General features: G+C 30.6%; 1 protein-coding gene across 6 annotated transcripts in view; it reads right to left on the reverse strand.

The window, feature by feature from the left end:
• Nucleotides 1-23,641, reverse strand: part of bru1 (bruno 1) — a 971,893-nt gene that overhangs the window by 38,603 nt on the left and 909,649 nt on the right. For 5 of the 6 annotated variants that reach the window (XM_072523112.1, XM_072523110.1, XM_072523111.1 and 2 more), the window contains one exon: nucleotides 217-2,636. In XM_072523112.1, the coding sequence (XP_072379213.1) occupies nucleotides 2,365-2,636 (272 nt within the window). In that variant the 3' untranslated portion in view covers nucleotides 217-2,364. Of the gene's footprint in view, nucleotides 1-216; nucleotides 2,637-23,641 lie in introns of those variants that run through there. The other variant, XR_011950072.1, reaches the window with a different exon arrangement.

Here is a 23,641-nt window from a genome sequence, read left to right on the forward strand (position 1 = left end):
ACATTAATTTAAGTTAATTTCTTGTTATTGTTGTATTTCCTTGCAAATATTATGTAGAGAAATATTTCGACACAACATCCGTATGGTTATATTACCCGTATTTGATTTGTCAATATGTACTTAAGCGCGTTATATTGTTTAATTTACTGTTGAGTTATGTTCGTTCTCTGCCATTTACATAAAGTCTCTGCAGGAATATTAACACAAACAGCGATAAATATTTTTGGTCTGTACTTTGGTTTAATCATTAACAATAAAAAATAAAGGTACAATTCAAAAAATCATGCTCCAGATGTTTCACTTGTGTATATAAATAAAAATGAATATTACTAATAATAAAAATATAGGAAACGGCTGCTCATCCAAGACAACCGAACGATGTCGATTGTTGGGCGAGTAGCTGTAACCTTAAAACTAGGTAGACTTCAAAATAAAACGTAACTATGCACTCAACATTTTTACATATATGGCCTAATTTTTTAAATTTATAACTAAACAACAGAGGATGTGCTTTACGCGCCGTACGCCACGAACAACACAAAAATAAAAATCAAAAGAACTGTCGAACCAACACGACATAAAAGACCCCATAAAGGAAAAAAACAAGAAAATAAAGGAAAAATAGTACTTTTAGATTAGACGAAGTTTTAAAAAAGATTTACCGTGTAACTGATAATGCATATTTGACTGAATTTAATTAAATATCAATTTCTTTTAAACCAGAGGCTTACATAGCTGCCCGATTAAATATACCAGTCTTTTAAACCTAAAATAAAATTTTGTAACATGCTAAAATTATTTTAAAATGTCAGCTTTAAAGTTGCCAATCAAAGTATAAACAATTGTTACGGTTTTATAAATTAGTTACAGATATTTGAAATTGTGTTAATTCATAAATAAGTATGTTTGAAGTATTATCAACTAGTTTAACCGTGTCGATATTTTAAATTTACTGATCAAATCCTACAAAATCCCAACGGTTTACATGACTAGAAACATACGTTAATAATGCAGGATACTCCTTCAGTTAAGTTTAAATTAAAATTATCATAGGCTGGCCTCTTTAAAATTCACCGTTCAAGAAATATGCTGAAGCAGACATTAGAATGTATTGTACCTGTCTTTCAAAGTAAATGAGTTTGATTTTTTTATAAGGTATAAATTTATTATGTAATTTACGTTATTGTATTAACCTTACAACTCGAAGTAATTTTTTTATGTTATGATTATTTTGCGAATTCAAGAGACACCTGGAAATTAAGATCTTAAGTTAAATCAACAATTTTTTCTGCGTTTCTTAAGGAAACACAAGATTATAGAAAGAGCAATTTTGGTAATTAGGAAAATCATATTTTTCTAAAATAAGACTAGGTATTCTTATCTAACTTAAAATTAATTGCTGCTGTAAAGTTCTGCTATCATTTATATAAAATAATATTCTACTGGCCTTAATCCAACAGAACTGTAGACACCATTTCGCTGCTTTCGTTAAAGCAATATCATAATTTTTATGTGGTAAAAATATTAGCTTTTAGAGCAGCCAAATACCGTAGTTTAATCTTTAAATAATAATCAAGAATAAACATAGTATCACATACAAGTTTTTCCCAAAAATGGATTTTAAATTTTCTTTTTTTATTGTTTTAATTTTAGAAAGTATAAAATAGAATGTATAACTTATGTATTAAAATCAATTTCAGGTTTAAAACAAGCTTTGTGATATTATTTTTATTGTTAGTAATATCTATAGTTAAATAATAAACCATGTTCTTAAAGACTATTTTGTCTTATGAATCTCTCAATGGTATATAATTTAATTAACGATTTTAACGTTATTAAAATTAAACCTTTTAATTCGGTCTTTAATTTATTCATATCACAAGACAATTTAGCTGCTTGAACTTAAAGTGCTCAAAACTATCTTCAAATAATACAGATTATTATTTGGACCATTTTCATACTTCCGTATACAAGAAGGCTGTATCAGTTACACAGTAAAATTAATATTTTATTTCCTAAATTTTTGGTCAAAAACTTCGCCTTTTCTAAACATAATCGAACATCCTCGTCATATACATCATTTTGAATTTACAAAGCGGCCTATCGACCGCAGTTAACTAGTAAAAATATCTCACAGTTCATAAAAATAGCAGCTAGATCCTGAGATTGCACTGCACTGGCACTGTGCTGGATTGTGGGCCAATCGGACGAGGCCGGCAGCAGCATCACACGCTCCTTGACCTGAAGTAAAACAAAGGAAAATCGGTGTGGCTCGTTTGCGCAGGAGAAAAATAGATGATGATCACAGAGGCCTGCTATGTACCTAAGCAGACCTACGTCTAATTGGCTCTGTCGCTTCTTTGGCTAGTAAGGTTTGGAGGCATCTTTGGCCCTTTTTAGTTGTACTTTCAGCCTCTTGGTGCCTATCTGAAAGCCGTTCATAGCTGATATGGCTTGTTGAGCTGAATGCGCATTATCAAATGAAACAAAACCAAAACATTTGGACAGATTTGTCTGTTTATCTATGAACACCTTGGCGGATATGACTGGACCGAAGGGGAGAAACGTTGACGCAAGGTCCGTATCGGTGAATTCCTGCGGTAAGTGGTATATGAACAGATTACAACCATCTGGACCTGAAAAGAAAAATAAATAATTAGATAATGTTTAAGGAAGTAATCGTGGTATTGCATTAAGAAAAAATTAATTCTAATTGAAATGTTTACGCCTAACCTTAACATACATTATAATTTAAATTATTTAAATATGGAAGTAATTATGTACTATTAACCATCGACAAGTAAATGAAATACATTACTGCTACTTATATTTCTTGTTTAAACTAAGTTACTAATTTAAATCTAAAGCTAGAAAAAATTCACATTTATGACTAGAGCTTAATTTTTTATACTTAGTTAATACTAAAAGCTTTTTCGTTTTTTCATTTCAATTTACGATGTAGTATTCGGTACCCCATATCTCCACAGTAGTCCAGGATAGGGCGGTAAAAATACATAGTATAAAAACTGAGAATTTATTTTTAAATGCATGACTTACTTGACATTTTGACTGTAAGTAGAAAATAGCTTAAAGACCAAAATCTACACTATGCCATGTGCTTATCCTCTGGGGGTGGTTACCACTCCAACTCGGGAGTGGAGTAAGATATAAAAAAACATGGTAGTCGCTAGAATATTGAATTTTAAGATAAAAATGTTCTTTAAAGTTTTTTTCGAAAAGTCACAAATTTTGGAGTTATTTGCGACCAAAGTTCAAAAATTACTCGTCAAAAAGCATGTTTTTTAATTGTTTTTCACGAATCATTCCAAAAGTTTAGGTTTCATCAGGAAAACTGTTAACTAGGAATATGAAATGAAGCTTATAAAATAAAGAGATTGGTTTTTTAAAACAACAAACTTAAATTAAGAAAGTTAAGATAGTTCGAGAGTAGACTTTTATTCATCGAATACAGAAATCTAAACATATGTTGTTGACTAAGCGGAAAATAGTAAGGTTTTCATAGAAAACTTACACAAACTTTGTTAAAGATCTTATTAAAAAAACCTTTAAAATGACCACCAGCAAACCTGATTTTTATAGAAATTAAGGTAAATTATAACTTAAATAAAGTCCGCTTATATTTTTATGTCATACTAGTTTATTATTGTGTTTTAATTGCGTAGTTACCAACTACGTAATAGTGTACTTTATGCCCGCGTGGACATAAAGTGAAGTTTATAGCCCGCACGGGCGCAAAGATACAAACAAAAATATAACTTATTAGAAACATCTTTATTTAACAACATTTTAAAACATTATTCAGAATTCACATAAAACTGGCAATTCTGAAAGTATCCGGTGATATTTAGATTACATTAGGATCTCAAAAATATCTTGCATTTTCACGGATTTAGTTTGACACGTTTGACAGCATTTCCGTAGAGTAGGAACATAACACGGACGATAGAATATATACTATTATAGTAAATATATTGTCAAAATGAAATCGAATTTTCGGATTTTTTAGAACATATTTATTTGTAGATGCAATAACGAACTAGTAAGACATAAAAGTTTGTATGAACCGCGGGTATTAATAGATGTATATGCATTTGGGCGACTTACAAACCCGAGGGCCTCTGCCCCGAGGGCACGAGGGGACATCGTCGCCCTCTGGGCATAAACATCTATTTAATATCCTTGGTACATAAATAACTTTTTGTGATGCAGAAAGTAACAAACTCACCCCCGCCGAAACCACTCTGGTTAAAACTATCTTTACAATTTACTTAATTTATATTCAAACATTACATTCTGGAAATTAAACTGGTTTAAAAGATTTAGTTTTAAAAAAATCAGAGTTTAAAGTGAAGACACTATTTTCAAAATTTATCAAAAATCCCCTTTTTTCAAAATAACTCAACAATTAAAAAAGTTACAGAAAAAATGCGAAAATATAAAATCAGATTTTTTTTACTGAAGATTTTAATTTTTCTTTTGTTTCTATAAACCAAAAATTAAACAAAGAGATATGGTTATTTAAAAGTTCTATTCGCATGCGTTTTGCACCATCTTCAAGCATTCTTAGCGCAACAATTTTTAAAAAGAAGAGCTTGAAAAAATTTAATACACCACTTGGTAGTTTATTTTAAAAGCTACAAAGCAGTGTATCTTAAATTTTTTTCAAGCCCTTTGCTTTAAAAAGGGTTTGCGCTGAAAAGGCTTGAAGATTATGTTTGTGGTAAATGCAGACGAATATAACCTTTTAACAATCATACCTGTTTAACTTTTAGTCTGTAAAAGTTTAAAAAAAAGTCTAAATCTTTAGTAAAAAAATCTATTTTTTGTGTTGTCTTATTTTTTCTGCATCTTTGTTAGTTGCTGATTTATTTTAAAAAAGCGGGTATTTTTTGAGAAATTCCGAAAATAATGTCTTTACTTTAAACTCGGATTTTTTCAAACTAAACCTTTTAAACAAGTTAAACTTCCAGAATGTAATGTTTGTATACAGATAAAGTAAAATGTAAATGAACAAGGAATAGTTTCAACCAGGGTGGGTTTGGCGGGGTGAGTTTGTTATTTTCTGCGTCAGAAAAAATATAAGCGGGCTTTATTCTAATTACAAATTACCTTAAGTTTTATGCAAATAACTTTTACAATTGGTCATTTTAAATTTTTGTAAAATCTTGAAGAAACAGCTTTTATAAGTTGTCCATGAAAAACTTAACCGTTTTCTGGTTATTCAACATCATATATTTGGGGTTTGTATTCGATGAATAAAAATCTACTTTCGAACTGCTATAACACTGTTATTATTAAGTTTACCGTTATATTAAAAAACAAATCTCTTTGTTTTATAAGTTTTTTTTTAATATCCAAACAGTTTTCCCGAAAAAATCAAAATTTTTGACGTTATTCGCGAAAAAACGTTAAAAACATGCATTTTGACGTGTAATTTGGGAACTTTTAGTCACGAATAACTCCAAAAGTATTGACTTTTCGTAAAAACTTATTTTTCGTAACTTTTTTGTCTTAAAATTCACTATTCTAATGACTACCATGGTTTCTTTAACTCTTTCCACCCCCGAGTTAGGGTGTTAACCACCCCCTAAGGAAAACACATATTGGCATAGATTCAAGCAAATCAATAAATATAAAAAGAATTTTTCAATACAAAGTAAAAGGAAAGTGGTTTGACTGTATACCAAAGTTCATTGATGATGGTCCGACTGAACCGAAAACGTTTTGAAAAATTGTAATCCTTTTGTATAAATTTTAATTATTTTTAATAAAATATTTTAATAATTTTAATTTAATAAATTTTAATAAAATTTTTAATATTTCCATACTAAACTAATTTTCTAATTAGGCTACTAAGCATTTTTCCGGATTAAAGATATCTTAGGTAATTTGTCTGTAGTACTAATATCTATTCTAATCTCAATGTTTCTATATAGCGTAAAAATGTTTCAACTTAATCATTTTTTACGATACCTAAACAATTGTTTTAAGTCTGCTGATAAATTAATATTTAAAACAAAGCAACCTTTAAATGATATAAAACCTTTTATAGGAACTTAATACGAGTATAAAAGGAGGTTGATAAAGAAAATACTAAAGCAACACAAACTATATTTATATCTGTACAATTTAGGTTAGGTTAAGTAAAGAACATTAGGCTTAGACAAGGAAAGAGAGATGACAGATAACGCTCATTTAATAAATCATCGCAAAGTGAGTCCAGTTTCGATGTGACCGCCATATTTTGGTGCTTGTACATTGGTCTGTTTCTAGGTCTACTGATTTTTCAGTAGATCTACTGATTTTAACTTCAATTTACTGATCTACTGAAATAATATATCGATTTATTAAACAATATGTCATGATACAATCATGTTCAAAAAGTGATCATTATACCATTGGTCAATTATAAATTTGAAAAAAATCCATTTATTGATATTATCTCCATTATCCTTAATCTACTGAAGAAATAAAATATGACCTGGCAATTTATTCCTTGACAAAACGCGGGTACTTATTTCTTTTAATTTTTGCTTTCTCTTGCCTATTTTTAACTTTGTATTTTCATATCTAATTAGAGTCCCAAATATATTTTAAAATATAATTCAATATCTATCTGCAGTATGATCCAATGTCGATCCAAGTATAACCTGAAGCATCAGTGTAATGTTAAACCAAGTATGGTCCCCCGTTAATCCAAGGACGGTCTCATGTATTCTAATTTGGGTCTTTGGTGTAAGTCAAATAACTGTATGTTGCGTTAAGTCCGGATGCAATCGAATTTCCCACTGCTTAACATGGAGTCACCTGTGCCTCCAGGAATTGGCTATACAGGAAGCCAACGTCCTCCTAAGCTGTTTTTTAGATCAAGTATTGTAAGTACTGTTTCTTTTATATACATGATAAGCTATTTTAAGTGGTAGCAGTTCTAAGTTGTTGCTCAAAATGCGAGAGACTAGTTAAAGACATTTTTAATTTGCTTATTGTAAGTGTTGAAAATCATATCATAATTTTTTTATTACGTATTTAACTTTAATTAATAATTTTAAGACAGTCGCTAATTATTAAACATCTATTTAAATCACAATAGATTAACGAATCAGTAATTTTATTTTTAATTCTCTTTTGCGTATATATTTTGGTTATATGTTTTGGTTCATTTGAACAGTTAATCCATTGCATAGACACTAGATTAATTCTCATGTTGTATTATATTTAAATATTTCTTCTGAATGTTTAATTTTGATTATTTAATCTGGTTATGGCAATATAATTGCTATGATAATTAATTATTTCATTTACTATACTATTTATTTCCTTTATTTGACATGATATCTGATTAATCTATCTGATATGTTCATTTGATTATTTTGTGGTATATTTTGCATTTGATATTCTTGACTATTGAATTTGATTCCCTTATTTAACATACGTTATTTGCTTATTCTGTGATATGTGTAAGATTGATATTTTTGAATATATTTCGGTTTAGTGAATCTTACTTTAGTTTTATTAAATGATATTTTTCTGTTTGTTTCGCACATATTCCTTTTCTATTTTTCTGGGATACAAATATTTAAAAACAATGGCGCTCTTTTTCTTTTAAAGAGCTGCTCTCTTCCTTGTTTCCTTTTTGTTTTTATATATCCATTCTTTCTTGTGTTATACTCACTTCTAAGAACGACCCCGCCCATAACCCACCAGTACTGAGCAACGTTTTCTTCGAGCCTGTTGTGTACCGTTGTCCTCAGATTAATTCTTCATAATCTATATCACCTTAGCATGGTGCAAGTGTCTTGCTTGAACTAAGAAAAATAGGATGGACAATAACTTCAGTTAAAGAACAAAAAAGAAACTGAAATAGAATATATAAACATTTGTAATTGTAGCTTGAATCATTTTATCTACGCATCTAAATAATGCGTAATATTTTACAATAGGTAGCTTTATGTTGAGCGAACTTTCTTTTGTACCAAACATTTTTTTTAAATATTGTAGTTAATATTGTCGTTCCTTTTATATTTAGTTCTTTTGTATTATTGTATAAATTTACTAAATATAGATTTTTATAATTTTGTCAATAAATATATGTCAGTAATGTTTATTTAAGATAGTCCCTGTACCAACTAATTTCATTGACAGATTGACCATATCAAAGAACGGTTTCTCCTTTTTTAACGAAACACGAGAAAAACTCTTTAGTATGTCACCTGCGTAGGATGGTCGAAACTTATGCTAAATTAATGTCGTCCTTGGAGGTCGCGTCTTTTCCTTGAAAAAAAAAAGAGAGAAAAGGGCACTTTTATTGAAGCCGCAGCTGAGTCGAACGGACCGCTGAATAGGGCAGTAAAATTGGAAGGTCGGATTAGAGGAGACCGTACCTGACAGTGTCAGCTTTTTTATTTTTTATTTTCTTTTTATGATTCAGACGTACATGATGTTTTTCAAAGAAGAAGAAAAATTGGGTCGAGTCTGATTTGAATATATTTAAAAGGAAAGACCAGAAATTTGTATTAGAAATATTTAAAAATCGGAAATCATTTTGCGGTACCACGTGCTTCTAAAGTATTTAATGAATATAAATGGAATTGTCTTGAATCTTGGAAAAAATTTATTCATGTATATTAATACAATATACGATATATTAATAGTCCAGTCGTCCGAGAGTTGACCCTTAAAAATCATACGAACAAGTTGAATTTTGCCGAGAATATTAATTTTGGGACCCCAAAAAATATGCAAAAAAGTTTACCACTTTTAAAACAAAGCTTCCCACTAAAGCCATCTTCGTAGGAGAGTAAAAATGAAAAAAAAATCGATGTACCAAGAATTTTTACGCAGTCGAAAAAAAATGTTTCAAATGGAAAATGTAGCTGAGATAATTTTAAACAAAAATATTAATTAGCAATTTTTGTGTAGAATGAACCGTTCTATCAGAAACAACGCTTGAAGTGACCATCGATTTTGACTGTCAGTTATGTGCGCGAAATCAATGTTCAATAAAATTTGTATCAGCTCGACGGTAAAAATTCGGTATCTTTTGGTCCAAGTGTCCTATCGGCAAATATCAAGATGCTTTTTAAATGTAAAGAGTGCAGCTTTCGTATGCAGGTTTTGTATTTTGCCGCGAATAAACTCAGTTCTTAAAAAGGTGTTAAATAAATAAACGTGAGGCAATTTTTGCCATTTTTTACAATTCTCGTGAGATCAATAAAATTTATCACTTTTATTGACCAGTCGTCGTATAATTTCCATTTTTAGAAATAAATCTTTAAAACATATGACATGAAATTTTAATTTTGAGTTGTAACAACAAAGATGAGGCATTTGAAAGATGAATAAAAAACGCAGAATTTAATGCTTTACATTTCAAACAATCGCACGTCACGGTAAATGCCTTCAAGAAGACGGTTTTGGGTATAGTTTATAGCAGAAGTTTGGTTCTTTTGACAAACGTACTTGTTTAATTGAAAAATTTAAACGTTTTAGATTGTCTGTTATGTGAACGTTTAAATCCGACGTTTTTTAAGCATATTTCAAATGCCTCACATTTGTTACCAAAACTCAAAACTAAAATTTTATGCTATAGATTTTGAATTTTAGGCTCTAGTAATCGAAATTTTATAGTGGCCAGTTAATAAAAGGTTTAAAGATAGATTGTATTGATCTTATGAGAATCATAAACAATGGTAAAAATTGCGCCACCTTTATATATCTAAACCTTTATAAAATCTGAGTTTACTTGCGGCAAAGTACAAAAATTGCAAACGAAAGCTGAACTATTTACCTTCAAAACGCATTTTGATTTTTGTCGATAGAATACTTAAATTAAAAGATATAACATTTTTACCGTCGAGCTGATTGAAATTTTATTGTATATTGATTTTGTGCGTGTAACTGACATTCAAAATCGTCGGTCGCTTCAAGCGTTGTTTTTGAGAGAACGGTTCATTCTACACAAAAAATGCTAATGAATATTTTTATTTGAAATTATCTTAGCTACATTTTTTTCTACAGCTTACGCATTCTTGGTAAATCGATGTTTTTGCGTTTTTCTACCAGAGGGGTTTTAGGGAGAAGCCCGGAGGTAAAAGTGGTAAACTTTTTTGCACCTTTTTTGGGTGTTCAAAATTAACATTCTTGGCAAAATTCAGCTTGTTCGTATAATGTTTAGAGGATGAGTGGCATTTTCGTCTCTGACGATTGGAGTATAATACAATAAACAAGATAAATTTGTGATAAACTCTTTTAAAACATATAAATGCTTTGTTAAACATATTGATTATAAAATAACATCAATTTATTTTTGATATCTTCGTTAAAAAATCATTCTCTTTTCACTTTGACATCAACGTGATTAATTGGTGCATTAATACATACAACTGTGCCAACTATGGCTAACATATCTAACAATAAACCTTGTTCTCATCAAACTAGTATAGTGGATATTCGCTTTACACGTGAAATATTGTGGGTGTAAAATCTTCAGAGCAAGAACGTGGAGCTAGACCGTGGAGATTGTGTATTCTGGGAGAATATGCAACCTTCAATTAGTTCAAAATAGGTGTTCGTGGCTGTCAAGACAGGCAATACTGAAATATGTAGCCCAGTTTTCTATCTATCTACTGGCAAAGAATTACTAATTCTATTATAATATATACAAAATAAAAAGTGTAAACCGCGCGAATAGTGGTTTTGGACCCAGAATTCCTAGGTCTTTTATTAGCAGTGAAAAAAAAATTGGGAAAAAAATTGTGGTCCAAGATAAAGTAAAGGAATTGCATAATGTATTTTGTAGATTATCAAGAGAAGCATGGCAGCTGTATAACATCAGATTATTCAAAGAGAATCTTAGCATGTGACGATGATGTAGCTATAAGTCTTTGTGCTCTGTTCCTAAACAATCACATTAATGTTAACACTGTATGTGAGGACTTAACTGATTTGGGGTTTGGACAATATTGTAGGTCTACAAATAGGTTTGATTTTTTTTATAAACTAAAAATATTCTCATGCTCCTGCTAATAAGCCAAATCCCCTCACCTCGAGCCTCATCGAGCCTCGACGACATGTACGACAGCTAAAAAGCATGGAAATAACCTAGGAATTCTGGGCCCAAAAATTTACATTAAAAAGTTATAGGAATTCTTGGCTCGAGAATTTACATGGTAAAGTCCTAGGAATTCAGGACACGATTTGTTGGGCCCAGAACCACTATAGCTATACTACTCGCGTGTTTTTTAACGAGATTTTAAATAGTTAAACTATGATGAATATTAAGGCCTTTATTTAATATGTCCCAAAATATTGTTAGCTTGCTGTCTCCATTATATGCGATCCAGTGTCATATGGACGGTTTCATGTAGGGATTGCTCTACCAGAGTCTTTATTTGGTCTTCTGATTGTTCTGCCTTCTATAGTGATTGTTTCATCCCATTTATCTAGTACTTTTCTCATTATATATTTAGAATTTATGTTATATAATAATGGGAATAGTATGCAGCCTGCCTAGCTCCTTTTTTTATTTGAACGCATTTGAAGATATTCCGTGTACTTTAACTTTGGCTGATATTACAGATTTCTTCTTAGATTAACTAGGTTGTTAGGCACTTCCATATTTCCCATGATACTCCAGACGGAGTATAACCTTACTCGATCGAATAGTATTGTATGAATACAGTTTTAAGGCATCTCACTAGAATAAACTATAAACATTAAAAAATGTCTAAAAATATCTTGCAATTTGTCCATGCATTAATATTTTATGTCCTTTAAAACGATTCACAATAAAATAGTTTTAGTTCGTAATAAATACTTATTTCGAGAAGCGATTTATATCCAGAGCCAACATCATTTTTTTGGTTTTCTTTGGAGTGATAAAGAAAGTTGTTATTTTATTAGTGCATATTTTGAACGTTGAGTTCGTAGTGACAAAATATTTGAAATTTACAAATTTAGGATTGCCACTTAAACTTTGGAATAGACAAGTAAAAGCAAATTTACAAGTAACATGGAAATCAAAAAACGAGCAAAAGATGTTTTTTTCTTAAAATTTTGTATAAATGTTTAGGACGACACTAAAAGCAAATGATCAAGGTTATAAAGTTATCTTTTTAATGTTGATGGTTTACCCGTTCATTTTTTATTCGATTTTTTGTCGATTTGTAATTTATCCATCAACCGGAAATATTGGGCCATAACAGTGGGCATTCAAATTTAATAACTTAAGTCAGTGAACATTTTTAACAAGTTCATGCGATGCCTAGAGTACAAAGGAGTGCAACTGATCTTCAATGCAAGTCACTTTAAAAGAAGATGAATTGTTAGCTCAACATATGTATATAGATATATATATATATATATATATATATATATATATATATATATATATATATATATATATATATATATGTATATATATATATATATATATATATATATATATATATATATATATATATATTTTATAGAGCGATCTCGCTTACATATATGGACGAGTGAAGGAAGATATAGCTTTACCTCTAAAGTTGCAGTGAGAATTTGAAGGATTTTTACTTGATTATAGTTTGAATTTTTTACCAGTTTACCCCATTTTTAATGTTTTAAAAATGTTATGAGGCTTACAGAAGCTCAACAGGGAGAATGCCTGGAAAAAATCACTGGAGAACTTAAGAGTGACTACCTAGGTGGAATCAATGAATATAACTCAGGCAAATTAATTTAATTTAGTGACCACAGATCATGTTCCAAACAGAAGTTTGATGCCGATGACGAAAACCTTTATACTATTTATCCTGAAATCAAAAAAAAAACCAGAAAACCCATATTTACTTTCCCATGGGCTGTTAAAATATTTTTTAGACAAATCTTATTTTTGACTTTTTTGAAAGGTGAGTACTCACTGGAATGCTTCCTACAGGTCATCTTAAAAGGTTTACCTAATTTAGAAATTAAGTAAACAGATAATCATTAGAAACACTTATTTCCAATATAAACGGATTGTGTGAATACATTTTCAACAAAAAAAAAACAAAAAAACATTGCTATAAGATCAATAATTAGTTTATTATTTACGCTCTAATATTAAACCTGATCCATTGTTGGTAATCAAATTTATAATTAAATTGTACGATTCAATATACTTAAATCCATAAAACTCAACAAATATTACAAAGATCGTTGGAAATTATCCACCACAAACCTCTTCCCATAATGCGCACACAACATACATATTAAAATTGTCAGTATCAATCAACCACTCGTCGAAAACAAAATTATAGGTCACACCACGGTTTGTTTATTTTGATTTACTGCAATGTTGGGGAAACGCCACTCAATGACATAATTGGTCTATAAAGTATGTCTCGTATTTATGCAGCTTTAAAGTTAAGAATAGAAAGAATATAGTAGACTGAATTAATACAGATTTACGAGCATTGGACGGATATGTATTTAAATATTATGAATTTCTGTGTTTACATAGAAAGTGTAAATACTAGGAAAATTATATCAATAATTATTTTAATATTCTAGGTAGTCTGTATTTCTAAAGAAATTCTTACAAATAATAGTCTAGTTACTGTGGGATTCGCGCGACGAAAGTAAGTTAAGTCAACGGATCTACAACACGCTTTTGAGTTTTGACCACGAAAAAGTCAGTAACACCGTTTAATATACATATTATATATATATATATATATATATATATATATATATATATATATATATATTATATAACAAATAACTCCATTTTTACACCATTTAAAACTTAAGAACGACTGTACGGATTTTATTGATTTTTGGTTTGTTGAATTCCTCTCATCCCCGAAGAGCAGAATAATCATTAAAAAAATGTCGAAAAGGTTTTCAAAAAATTCATCTTGATCTTTGAATATAAATATTTTAAACAGTTATTCTAAGTGTATAATCTAACAGGGTTGATCCTACGACTCCTGCTTCATCAGTTACAGAAGACAATTAGTCGAAAATAAGGAATCATGATTACGTTTAGACCAGCAAAGAAACTTTGTAAAAATTGTCAGAATTTCGAAAACTCCTTTTTGAGTATATTCCAACCTATATTTATTTTGACATCCGCAGATTTGGATGCTCCTTAAACATTTTCTACACATCAAATATCTGCATTTAATCTAGTAGTTTTTCCCATTCTGCAGTGAAAGAACTCAGGCAAGAAACTGGGGATTTCATATTGTTTAAAAAACCTATATCCTTTTAAAAAGCCCTGTCTATTATAGAAAAAATCATGAATCAAATACAATATATAAACGAAAGTCAGATGGACTTACTTCTAATCCCCTATTTGGACAAACTGCATAACTGGCTCCTGAAGAAGCTACGTATAAATCTAACGAAATGTTAAGGGGTATCCACAAACATGTTCAAATAAGACATGGTCCAAACAAGGAAGACAAATAGTTGATAACAGCGGAAGATATAAGAACGTATCTGAAGCATGTAATTCGAAAAGATACAAAAATGTAGGTTTGTATCATATGTGTCGAAGTTATTCAATCCATTATTTATAGATTATTAGATCGATTGTTTATATATTGTTTTTACAGCGTTACTTCTATCGAGATGTTCAAATTTTTTCATTTCAAACATCTTTTAATATTTTATTCATTCATTCAATTCATTTCAAACATCTTTTAAAATTTGATATACTAGATCACCTTATCATTTAAAATTAAAATGTAAAGATTCGTAGTTTTAAAAAGAAGCATGTTTATTGATAGCTTTCGCAACGACAAAAAAATTGGTTTTGACACCCAAATTTAAAACATAGTCGCAAAATTATTTTTATTACCGATACACAGAAAGGGTAAACGCATTCATTCACTGAGACTTATGTCCTTATGTTCTTTTAAAAAACTAGCAGGTAATAATTAAATTCCTCCTCCTCCTAAGTGCCTTCTCTGTTGAGGTTGGCGATCAATATGGCAAATTTCTCTCTATTCTGGGCTTAATAAATTAATTCATTTCCTTTTGTGTTTGTCCAATCTCTGATGTTTCGTAGCCAAGATTTTTTCTTTCGTCCTATGCCCCTTTTACCTTCAATCTTGCCTTCTAATATTACCTTAAGCTGCTCAAATTCCCTATGGCGCATTATGTGTCCTAGATATGACGTCTTTCTAATTTTGATAGTATTGACCAGATGAGGGCGTGTGTTCATTGCTCTCAGTACTTCTTCATTCGTAGTTCTGCTGGTCCAGCTTATTCTTAGCATTTGGCGGTACATCCACATTTCAAATGAATTTAATTTGTTTCATACTGTCGTCATACTGTTTTAATGTCCAGGTCTCACAGCCATATAGTAATAGAGACCACACATAACACTTTAGTGTTCTCAATCTTATTAAGACGCATAGCTTGGCTAGCATATTCATGAAACCAGATCTTACTATTTCAATGCGTCTTCTAATTTCTTTTGAGTTATCTAGTTGACTATTTAGTTCACTGCCCTGGTATATGAAGCTTTGGGAACTCTGAAGGGTGATACCATTTATTTGTATGTTAGGTGTAACTTGTTCATGGGGGTTTTTGTGGAATACCAGAATTTTGGTTTTTAATGTCCAAGGTGGAAAAGTTAATGTCCAAGCCCAGCCTGTGACTTTCTTCTGATAATATGTTCATCAATATTTTTAGTTGGTCTTCTATTTCTGCTAATACTACGGTATCATCGGCATATCTTATATTGTTAATGATGATTCCATTGGCTCTGGCACCTTCAGGGCGATCTTCAAGAGAAGCTCTAATTATATGTTCGGCATATACATTAAATAATAAATAACTAAATTAGATTTAGTTAATTTTAGAAGCTTTCATTATATTTGTCTTCCAATTTATTTTTATCTTATTAATAAAATCTCTTCGTGGTTCGTTGTCGTCCCCATAAAAATAAAATATATATGATCCTAAATTGAAATATCAAAAACCAATTAAAAATTCTTTAACTGCCATGACAAATACCACTTTGGGTCTTATAATTAGCCAATTAGATCGTCAAGTTCGGTTGAAATTGGGCCCTTATTACGGACCGTAGCGCATTTTAATTCTACAACCCCTTTTTGCAAACCCGAGATTGTTTCTTCGAACCCTCCACAACTAATGAAAGTAATGAAATTTTGTTTTATGTTTCCCTCTTTTAAGCACTCATTGTAATTGTAATTTATAATTTGACTTGATTTGCTTTTCAACGAATATTTTAATGTGACTTTGTCGCTTTGGATTTGCTACATAAATAGATTACTAATTTGCATAAATAGTTCAGTAGGCTGGTGACGTTTAGACATATATTAATGTAAATATTTTTGTTTAAATGTATTATGATTTAAAACACAATATATAATTTAGATTCTTAGAAATTACCAAGTAAATATCTTTGAAACGAAAAAGACGATATTCATGAAACGTCATCCTTCAAGCGCTCTTCTCATAATATGCTCCTCATATATACTAAATAATTATGGAGACAGTATACATACTAATAAAATAAGAGAATAAAAATTTTTAAAAAATGTGTATATGTGTAAAATAAAATCTTAAATGTTCAAAATGCTTCGAAAAGTTCACATCCTCACAATGTGTAAGCCTATTAATTTATTTACTAGTCTAATAAGAGTAAAAACGTTAACTTGTGTCTTAAGATTATTTGTATTAAATCTAAAATCTAAATATCTAAAATCACGGGTTTACATTAGGCGATTAACATGTTTGCAAGATTTAAAACAAATAATTATTGATGAACGTGAACTAATATCTGGAGAAATCTTAGAAAGAGGGACTTACAAATTTAGTAATAGGTTTGCACAGTGTCGGAAGGTAAACGGCGAGCGTTCTGAACATTTGAAGTTATTTTTTAAAATTATTATTCTCATTTGTATTAGTACTAGACAAATAGTTTTAACAAATTTTTAGTACCAAACATAGTATGTATAAATTAGGAGTACCAAGTCCTTTTAAAATCTGCAAAAATATACATAGTGTTATCAAATCCGATATGAATGTAAATCGGTGTAATTTTGTTTTCTTTTAGCACCTATTACAGCTTGGCAAATGGGACACTATCATACGCATTTTTAAAATCAATAAATACCATGTGTGTATCTATATTATGTTCCAAGCGCTTTTCTCTGATTTGCTTTAGACAACACATTGTCTGTACATATTCATCTAAGTACCCAACCTTAGGAAATGGATAGCACCGATAAAGCTCTCATCTGATCCTGTGGCAAGTTACCTTTTCAGAACGTGGTTAAGAACACAGAAGCTGGCTTTAGTTTAGTGACTTTATGCATCGAATGACTGATGATGTGAAACAGCATTTTCTTGTGGTGATAGCCGGAGACTTCATTGCCTGGGCAGTGGATTGGGACAGCAATAAAACTCATGCGCAGGGCAAAGTGTTATTAGATGCCATGGGTACGCTAGACATTAGTGGTCATACACCTATATTTACTAGAGGAAGAGCGAGTGTCATTGTAAATCTCAATTTTATCAGCACCTGCCTCGTTAAAGGAAACTGTTTTTGGAAGGTATTGGATACTTACACAGCCAGTGACCATAATGCGTTACTATGGGAAGTCCCTGTTGAACAGAATATCGAAAGGCGACATACTTAAACTAATACAGTTGCTTTCGACCAGAGATCATAGTAGAAGAAGTGATTTCTTCGAAAGCAACTTGGGATGCAATCAGCACATTCGCGATGGAAGTCCTCCAGGATCTTCGCCACATTAGACGAGAGAAGAAGACGAGCTGAAAATAGAGATGGTGAGAAAGAAAGAAGCAATGACTTAAACAACATGAAGGAAGAGCAATAGCTAGATCCTCTTTTCATGAAGTAATACCTTACGGTAGTACCGTGGGAGAAACAAGCAGATGATACGTAAAAGTATTTCCAACTTAAAAAAGATACAGACACACATATACATACCTACATACATACATACACATACATACATACACATACATACATACACATACATACATACACATACATACATACACATACATACATACATACATATTTAATAAGCTGTTTAAGTATTTCTTCCACTACATTTTAACAAGTTTTACGTGTAGTAGTATTTTAACTTATCGTTTAAGATATTTCTTATCTGATATTTTACTTTTTTGCTTTTGCATCTTACTTTAATGTTCAGCACAAGTTACTCATTTTTCTGGATTAACTCAATAGGTATAACAATTTGATACCCCATTTATTTATATTGTTAATAATTGTTTGTTGGATCAAACAAATACTAGTTTAATTAAATATTGTTAAATTTTTTTGAATAAATTGACTCTAGTAAGTTTTCATAAATGTAACGTAAAACTTAGTAAAAACATTAAATCGACATAGTTTCAACTACATTTTCAATATTTGCTCTAATCTTTAAACGTGAGCGCCTCGTTATAGATCGAATGCGATGCTTAATCAAAAATTTAAAAATCTATGCTATCTCCTGTGACTGTCAATAGCTTTTGTATGCCGTAGAAAATCGAACATACAAAATAAACTTTTTTCAACACAAGCCCTTTTTTTATATATTTTCACCCGAAATACCATTGTGTCTATTGTTTTCTAAAATCGCCCTGGAAAATATTGGAAACACTAGACAGCAGAAGCTTTGTTTTACCGCGATCCAGAGTTTTCAGATTAATCACAGCGTGTATAGATCCATGTCATCCAGATACATGTAAATAATTGCTTTTTCATCAAGATAATCAATCATTCATTGCTAATATGTCATAATCCGTTCAAATTTAGACGACAGAACCGGCTGTAGGATATTGTGTAGAATCTTTTTGGCGAATAATTTAATTTACAAATGCATCTGTCTGTGAAGTACGATTTTCGGTTTAGTATATTCCGATGATCTCGATATCTGTTCATCCTTTTCCAAATTTCAAGAAAATGTGAACAACAATAATATAAACATTTTAGTGCCTGAGAAAATAAGAGATTACAAACTTTAAAAATATGTGAACCAATAGGATTTTAAATGAAACGTTAAAAAATAGTACTAGTAATAGTACCAACAGTTAAAGAGTACCAGTAAAGCATAAGGCAACAGCGCGTTGTGCGAAATAAAAGTGTTAAACATTTTTACCAGTGTTTATTCCGATTTTTGAGGTAATAGTGAGAAATAAAATCCAAACTATACGTGAAAAATTGTATGAGGACATAAACTCTCTGCAGTGCAAAGAAAATTGGCAAAAAGTGACCTGTAAGTAAGTTTTAAAACATTTTATTGTATTCAAAACAAAACGACATTTAGAAATTCCAGTTCTTTTAATAACAGATAAGAAGACAAGTCTTGATCAAATTGAATGCGACGTTGCCGGTTATCCAAAAAGTTTCAAAAATCCAAGAAAGGAAATCCGCTAATTAATAATATTAACTAAATAAACAAAATTTAGAAGAAATAAAATATTTAATAAATTTAAATTTCATACTCAATTATTGCTTGAGAAGTTCTAGAGCTTCTGACGGGTTGACCGGAGAACTAGAACTTACCGCTTGCTATAATATAGAGTAAAAAATACATAAAAAAGAAATAAAAATGGATAGCGATGATGACTACACCTCAGAAGACAATAAAAAAAGAAGTCGAAAGGAAGATGATGAAGATATTTTCAACAAGAGCAAGAAACTTACCAGAACACCAACCAAACAACAGAAAGATGAAAACAAAATAGATCAGCTTTTAAAAATGATGCAAAATTTAACAGATCAAACAAAACATCTAACAACGGAGGTAAAAGGAATAAAAGAAGAACAACGAGAATATAGAAATGACCTCAGAGAATTAAAAAAAGAAATAAATGAATTCAAACAAAGTAACCAACAACTAAAAAAGGAAAATGATGAAATGAAGCAGGAACTAAAGATAGTGAAAATGAAGGTAGAACAGCTCGAGAAAGAGAGAAAGGCTAACAATGTTATTGTCCAGGGTCTACCGATGGATACAAACAACCCAAATGTAGTCAACGAGATTATGGCAAATTTCGTGGAAAAAGAATTAGGCATTAAAGTAGAAATAGAAGATGCTTATAAAATAGGCGACAAAACATGTCTTGTAAAACTAAAAAACAGAAATGAAAAAATTAAAATCATGAAGAACAAAAACAAACTAAGGGCATCAAAGCCAGAAATATACATCAATAACGATCTAACGCAAGAAGAGATGAAGATCCAACAAGAAATACGGAAAATTGCAAAATTTCAACAAGAAAAAGGTATGAACACCAGAGTAGGTTATCAAAAATTAAATATTGACGGGGCTATATGGAAATGGAACAAAGAGAAGAATGAACTGGAAAAGGCAAACCAAGACACGCCAAAAAACCGATAAAACAACAAATATCGTACACACAACAAAAAACGGAAACGAAAATGACAAAGGAAAAGGACATGAATAGATTAGATAAGATAAAACAGACGAGCAGGAAAAAATATAATAGAAAAATGAAAAAACGCGATGAACTAAAAATAAGTACGTGGAACATCAGAACAATGCTTGAACCAGGAAAAATGCAGGAGATTGTCTCAGAACTAGAAAGATACCAAATTGATATTGCAGTGATTCAAGAAATTAGATGGGCAGGTCAAGGAGAAATAAATAAAAAAAACTACACACTACAGTATTCGGGACATGGAAAACAAGGTCAATATGGAGTTGCTTTCATAATTATGGGAAAAATAAAAAATAACATTATGCAATTTAAACCAATAAATGAACGTATGGCTTACCTGAGAATTAACGCCAAACCATTTAATATATCAATCATAAACGTATATGCTCCAACTGAAAGTGCTGCTGCGGAGGAAAAAGACAAAATGTATGAGGAACTTGAACGAGAAATGGAGAATTTACCTAGAGAAGACACAATACTGGTAATGGGAGATTTTAACGCCCAAGTAGGTAAGGAAGACTACATTAACCAAGTAGCAGGTAAACACACATTACACGAAAAAACAAATGACAATGGTCAAAGATTATGTAACCTAGCAGCTAGTACCAATATGATTATCATTAGTACAAATTTCGAACATCCTAAATACCATAAAGTAACATGGATTTCCCCAGACCAAAAAACATGGTCCCAAATAGACCATATTCTGATTACAAGAAGGAAACAAACATCGGTTACGGACGTGAGAACTTACAGAGGTGCGCATGCAGACACAGATCATTTTATGGTGACTGCAAAGGTAAAACAAAAAGTCAAAAGAACTCTAAAAAACACGACAATGAAAGACAAATGGTACGTAGAAAAACTGAATGCTCCAGACATAAGGATTAAGTATGCTGATGACATGAACAAAAAACTAAAGGAACAGTGTAAATATACAAAGGATATAGAAACAGAATGGAGAAATTTAAAAAAATGTATAAATGAAACAGCGGATGTACACATAGGAATAAAAAGAAACAAAAAAAAACAAGAATGGTATAATGAAGAATGCCATAACATGCTAAAAAAGAAGATAGAAATTAGACAAATGTGGATAAGAACAAATAGACAGGATTATAGGGAAGAATACAATAGAATAAGGAATGAATGTAAGAAAAAAATAAGGAAAATTAAACGTGCCTGGTTAGATGATAAGATAAAAGAAATAGAAAAAGAAAGTAAGAACAGAAACACAAAAGCATTTTATAAGAAAATTAGCGAGCAAAACAAAACTTTTAAAGGAAAGATAAAAGGCATAAAAGATAAAAATGGAAAAGTATCAGAAAATGATGAAGAGTATAAAGAAATTTGGACTCACTATTTTAAAGAATTATTAACAGAGCAAGAAGATCAAGACCTAAATGAAAACGTAGAAGAAGAGACAATGATGTTAGGAAACCAGCTAGAAAGACCAACAAAAGAGGAAGTTGAGGAAATTATAAATAGCAGCCGTAATGGTAAATCTTCAGGATCAGACGGGATCAATATGGAACTTATAAAATATGGTGGTGAAGAATTAAAAGAAAAACTGTACAATTTAATAAAAGACATATGGGACGAAGAAAAAATGCCGGAAGAATGGAACAAAGGACAAATTATCACGATTCATAAAAAAGGAGACCAACAAATGTGTAATAACTACAGAGGACTGACGCTATTAAACACAGCATATAAAATTATGTCGACCTTAATACATCGAAGACTGACCAACGCTATGACGAATATCATAGGACACTATCAATGCGGATTTATTAAGGGAAAGTCTACAACAGATGCCATACATACAGTTAAACAAATTATGGAAAAAGCTCATGGATATAAAATAGAAATTGAACTGCTTTTTATAGATTTTCAGCAAGCATTTGATACAATAAAAAGATCAAAATTAATGGTAGCTCTGAAAGAAATGGGAATACAAAACAAATTAAGACGATTAATAAAAATGACAATGAGTAGAACTGTAGTGAGTATAAAAACTCAAGTAGGAGACACAGAAGAATTTGTCATAAATAAAGGGGTTAGACAAGGAGATTCGTTATCAGCAACCCTGTTTAATCTTGCCCTGGAATACATCGTCAGGAAAATAAACAAAGGTACCCTTAGAACTAGAGAAGGACAAATAATAGCATACGCTGACGATATTGTGCTAATAACAAAAAATAGAAAAACAATGGAAAAAATGTTAAATGAAATGGTAACAGAAGGAAAAGTAATGGGATTAAAAATAAACCAAGAAAAAACAAAAATAATGAGATTTGATAAAAACTTCGAAAACAAAAAGGTTAGACTAGGCGAATACATTTTTGAAGAAGTCGAAAAATTTAAGTACTTGGGAATATTAATAACAAACAATGGAGAAAGAGAAACAGAAATCAAAGAAAGGATTATTACAGCAAATAAGACCTTCCATGCAAATAAGAAATTACTAAAAAATAAACTATTGAGTAAGAAATCGAAAATGAAGGTATACAAAACAATAATTCGACCGACGATGATGTATGCAGCCGAAACCCTCAGCATGACAAAAAAACAAGAGGAAAACCTTAGAATACAAGAAAGAAAAATACTAAGAGCAATACTGGGACCAATAAAAATAAATGAAAATGAATTTAGACAAAGAACGAACCTTGAGCTACTGGAAGAAATTAAGGAAGATATAGTGTGTAAAATAAAACAACAAAGAGCAAAATGGCTAGGACACGTATGGAGATCAGGATCAACTACGACGATATTCTCAATATTGGAATGGACACCAGCTGGCAAAAGAAGACGTGGAAGACCAAGATCTACATGGTTACAAGAAGTTGTAAATGATCTCAACAAGGCGGGCATACGACAGTGGAAAGGAAAAACCAGAGATAGGACACAATGGAGAAAAATAACTGAGAAAATTAAATAAGGAACATGAGGACTGATCTACCTCAAAACATAGATCTAGAGAGCGTAAGCGGCGTAACCCCTAAAGGGGTGTTTAGCCACATATATATATAGTAAAGCATAAACAAAGTCAATTTATAATACTAACAAAAAGCCAAAATTAGAATACTTTCGAAATGTTAATATATATATATATATATATATATATATATATATATATATATATATATATATATATATATATATAAAGGGATTTAAA

Source organism: Diabrotica undecimpunctata, chromosome 2 (assembly GCF_040954645.1).
Source record: "Diabrotica undecimpunctata isolate CICGRU chromosome 2, icDiaUnde3, whole genome shotgun sequence".
NCBI lineage: Eukaryota > Metazoa > Arthropoda > Insecta > Coleoptera > Chrysomelidae > Diabrotica > Diabrotica undecimpunctata.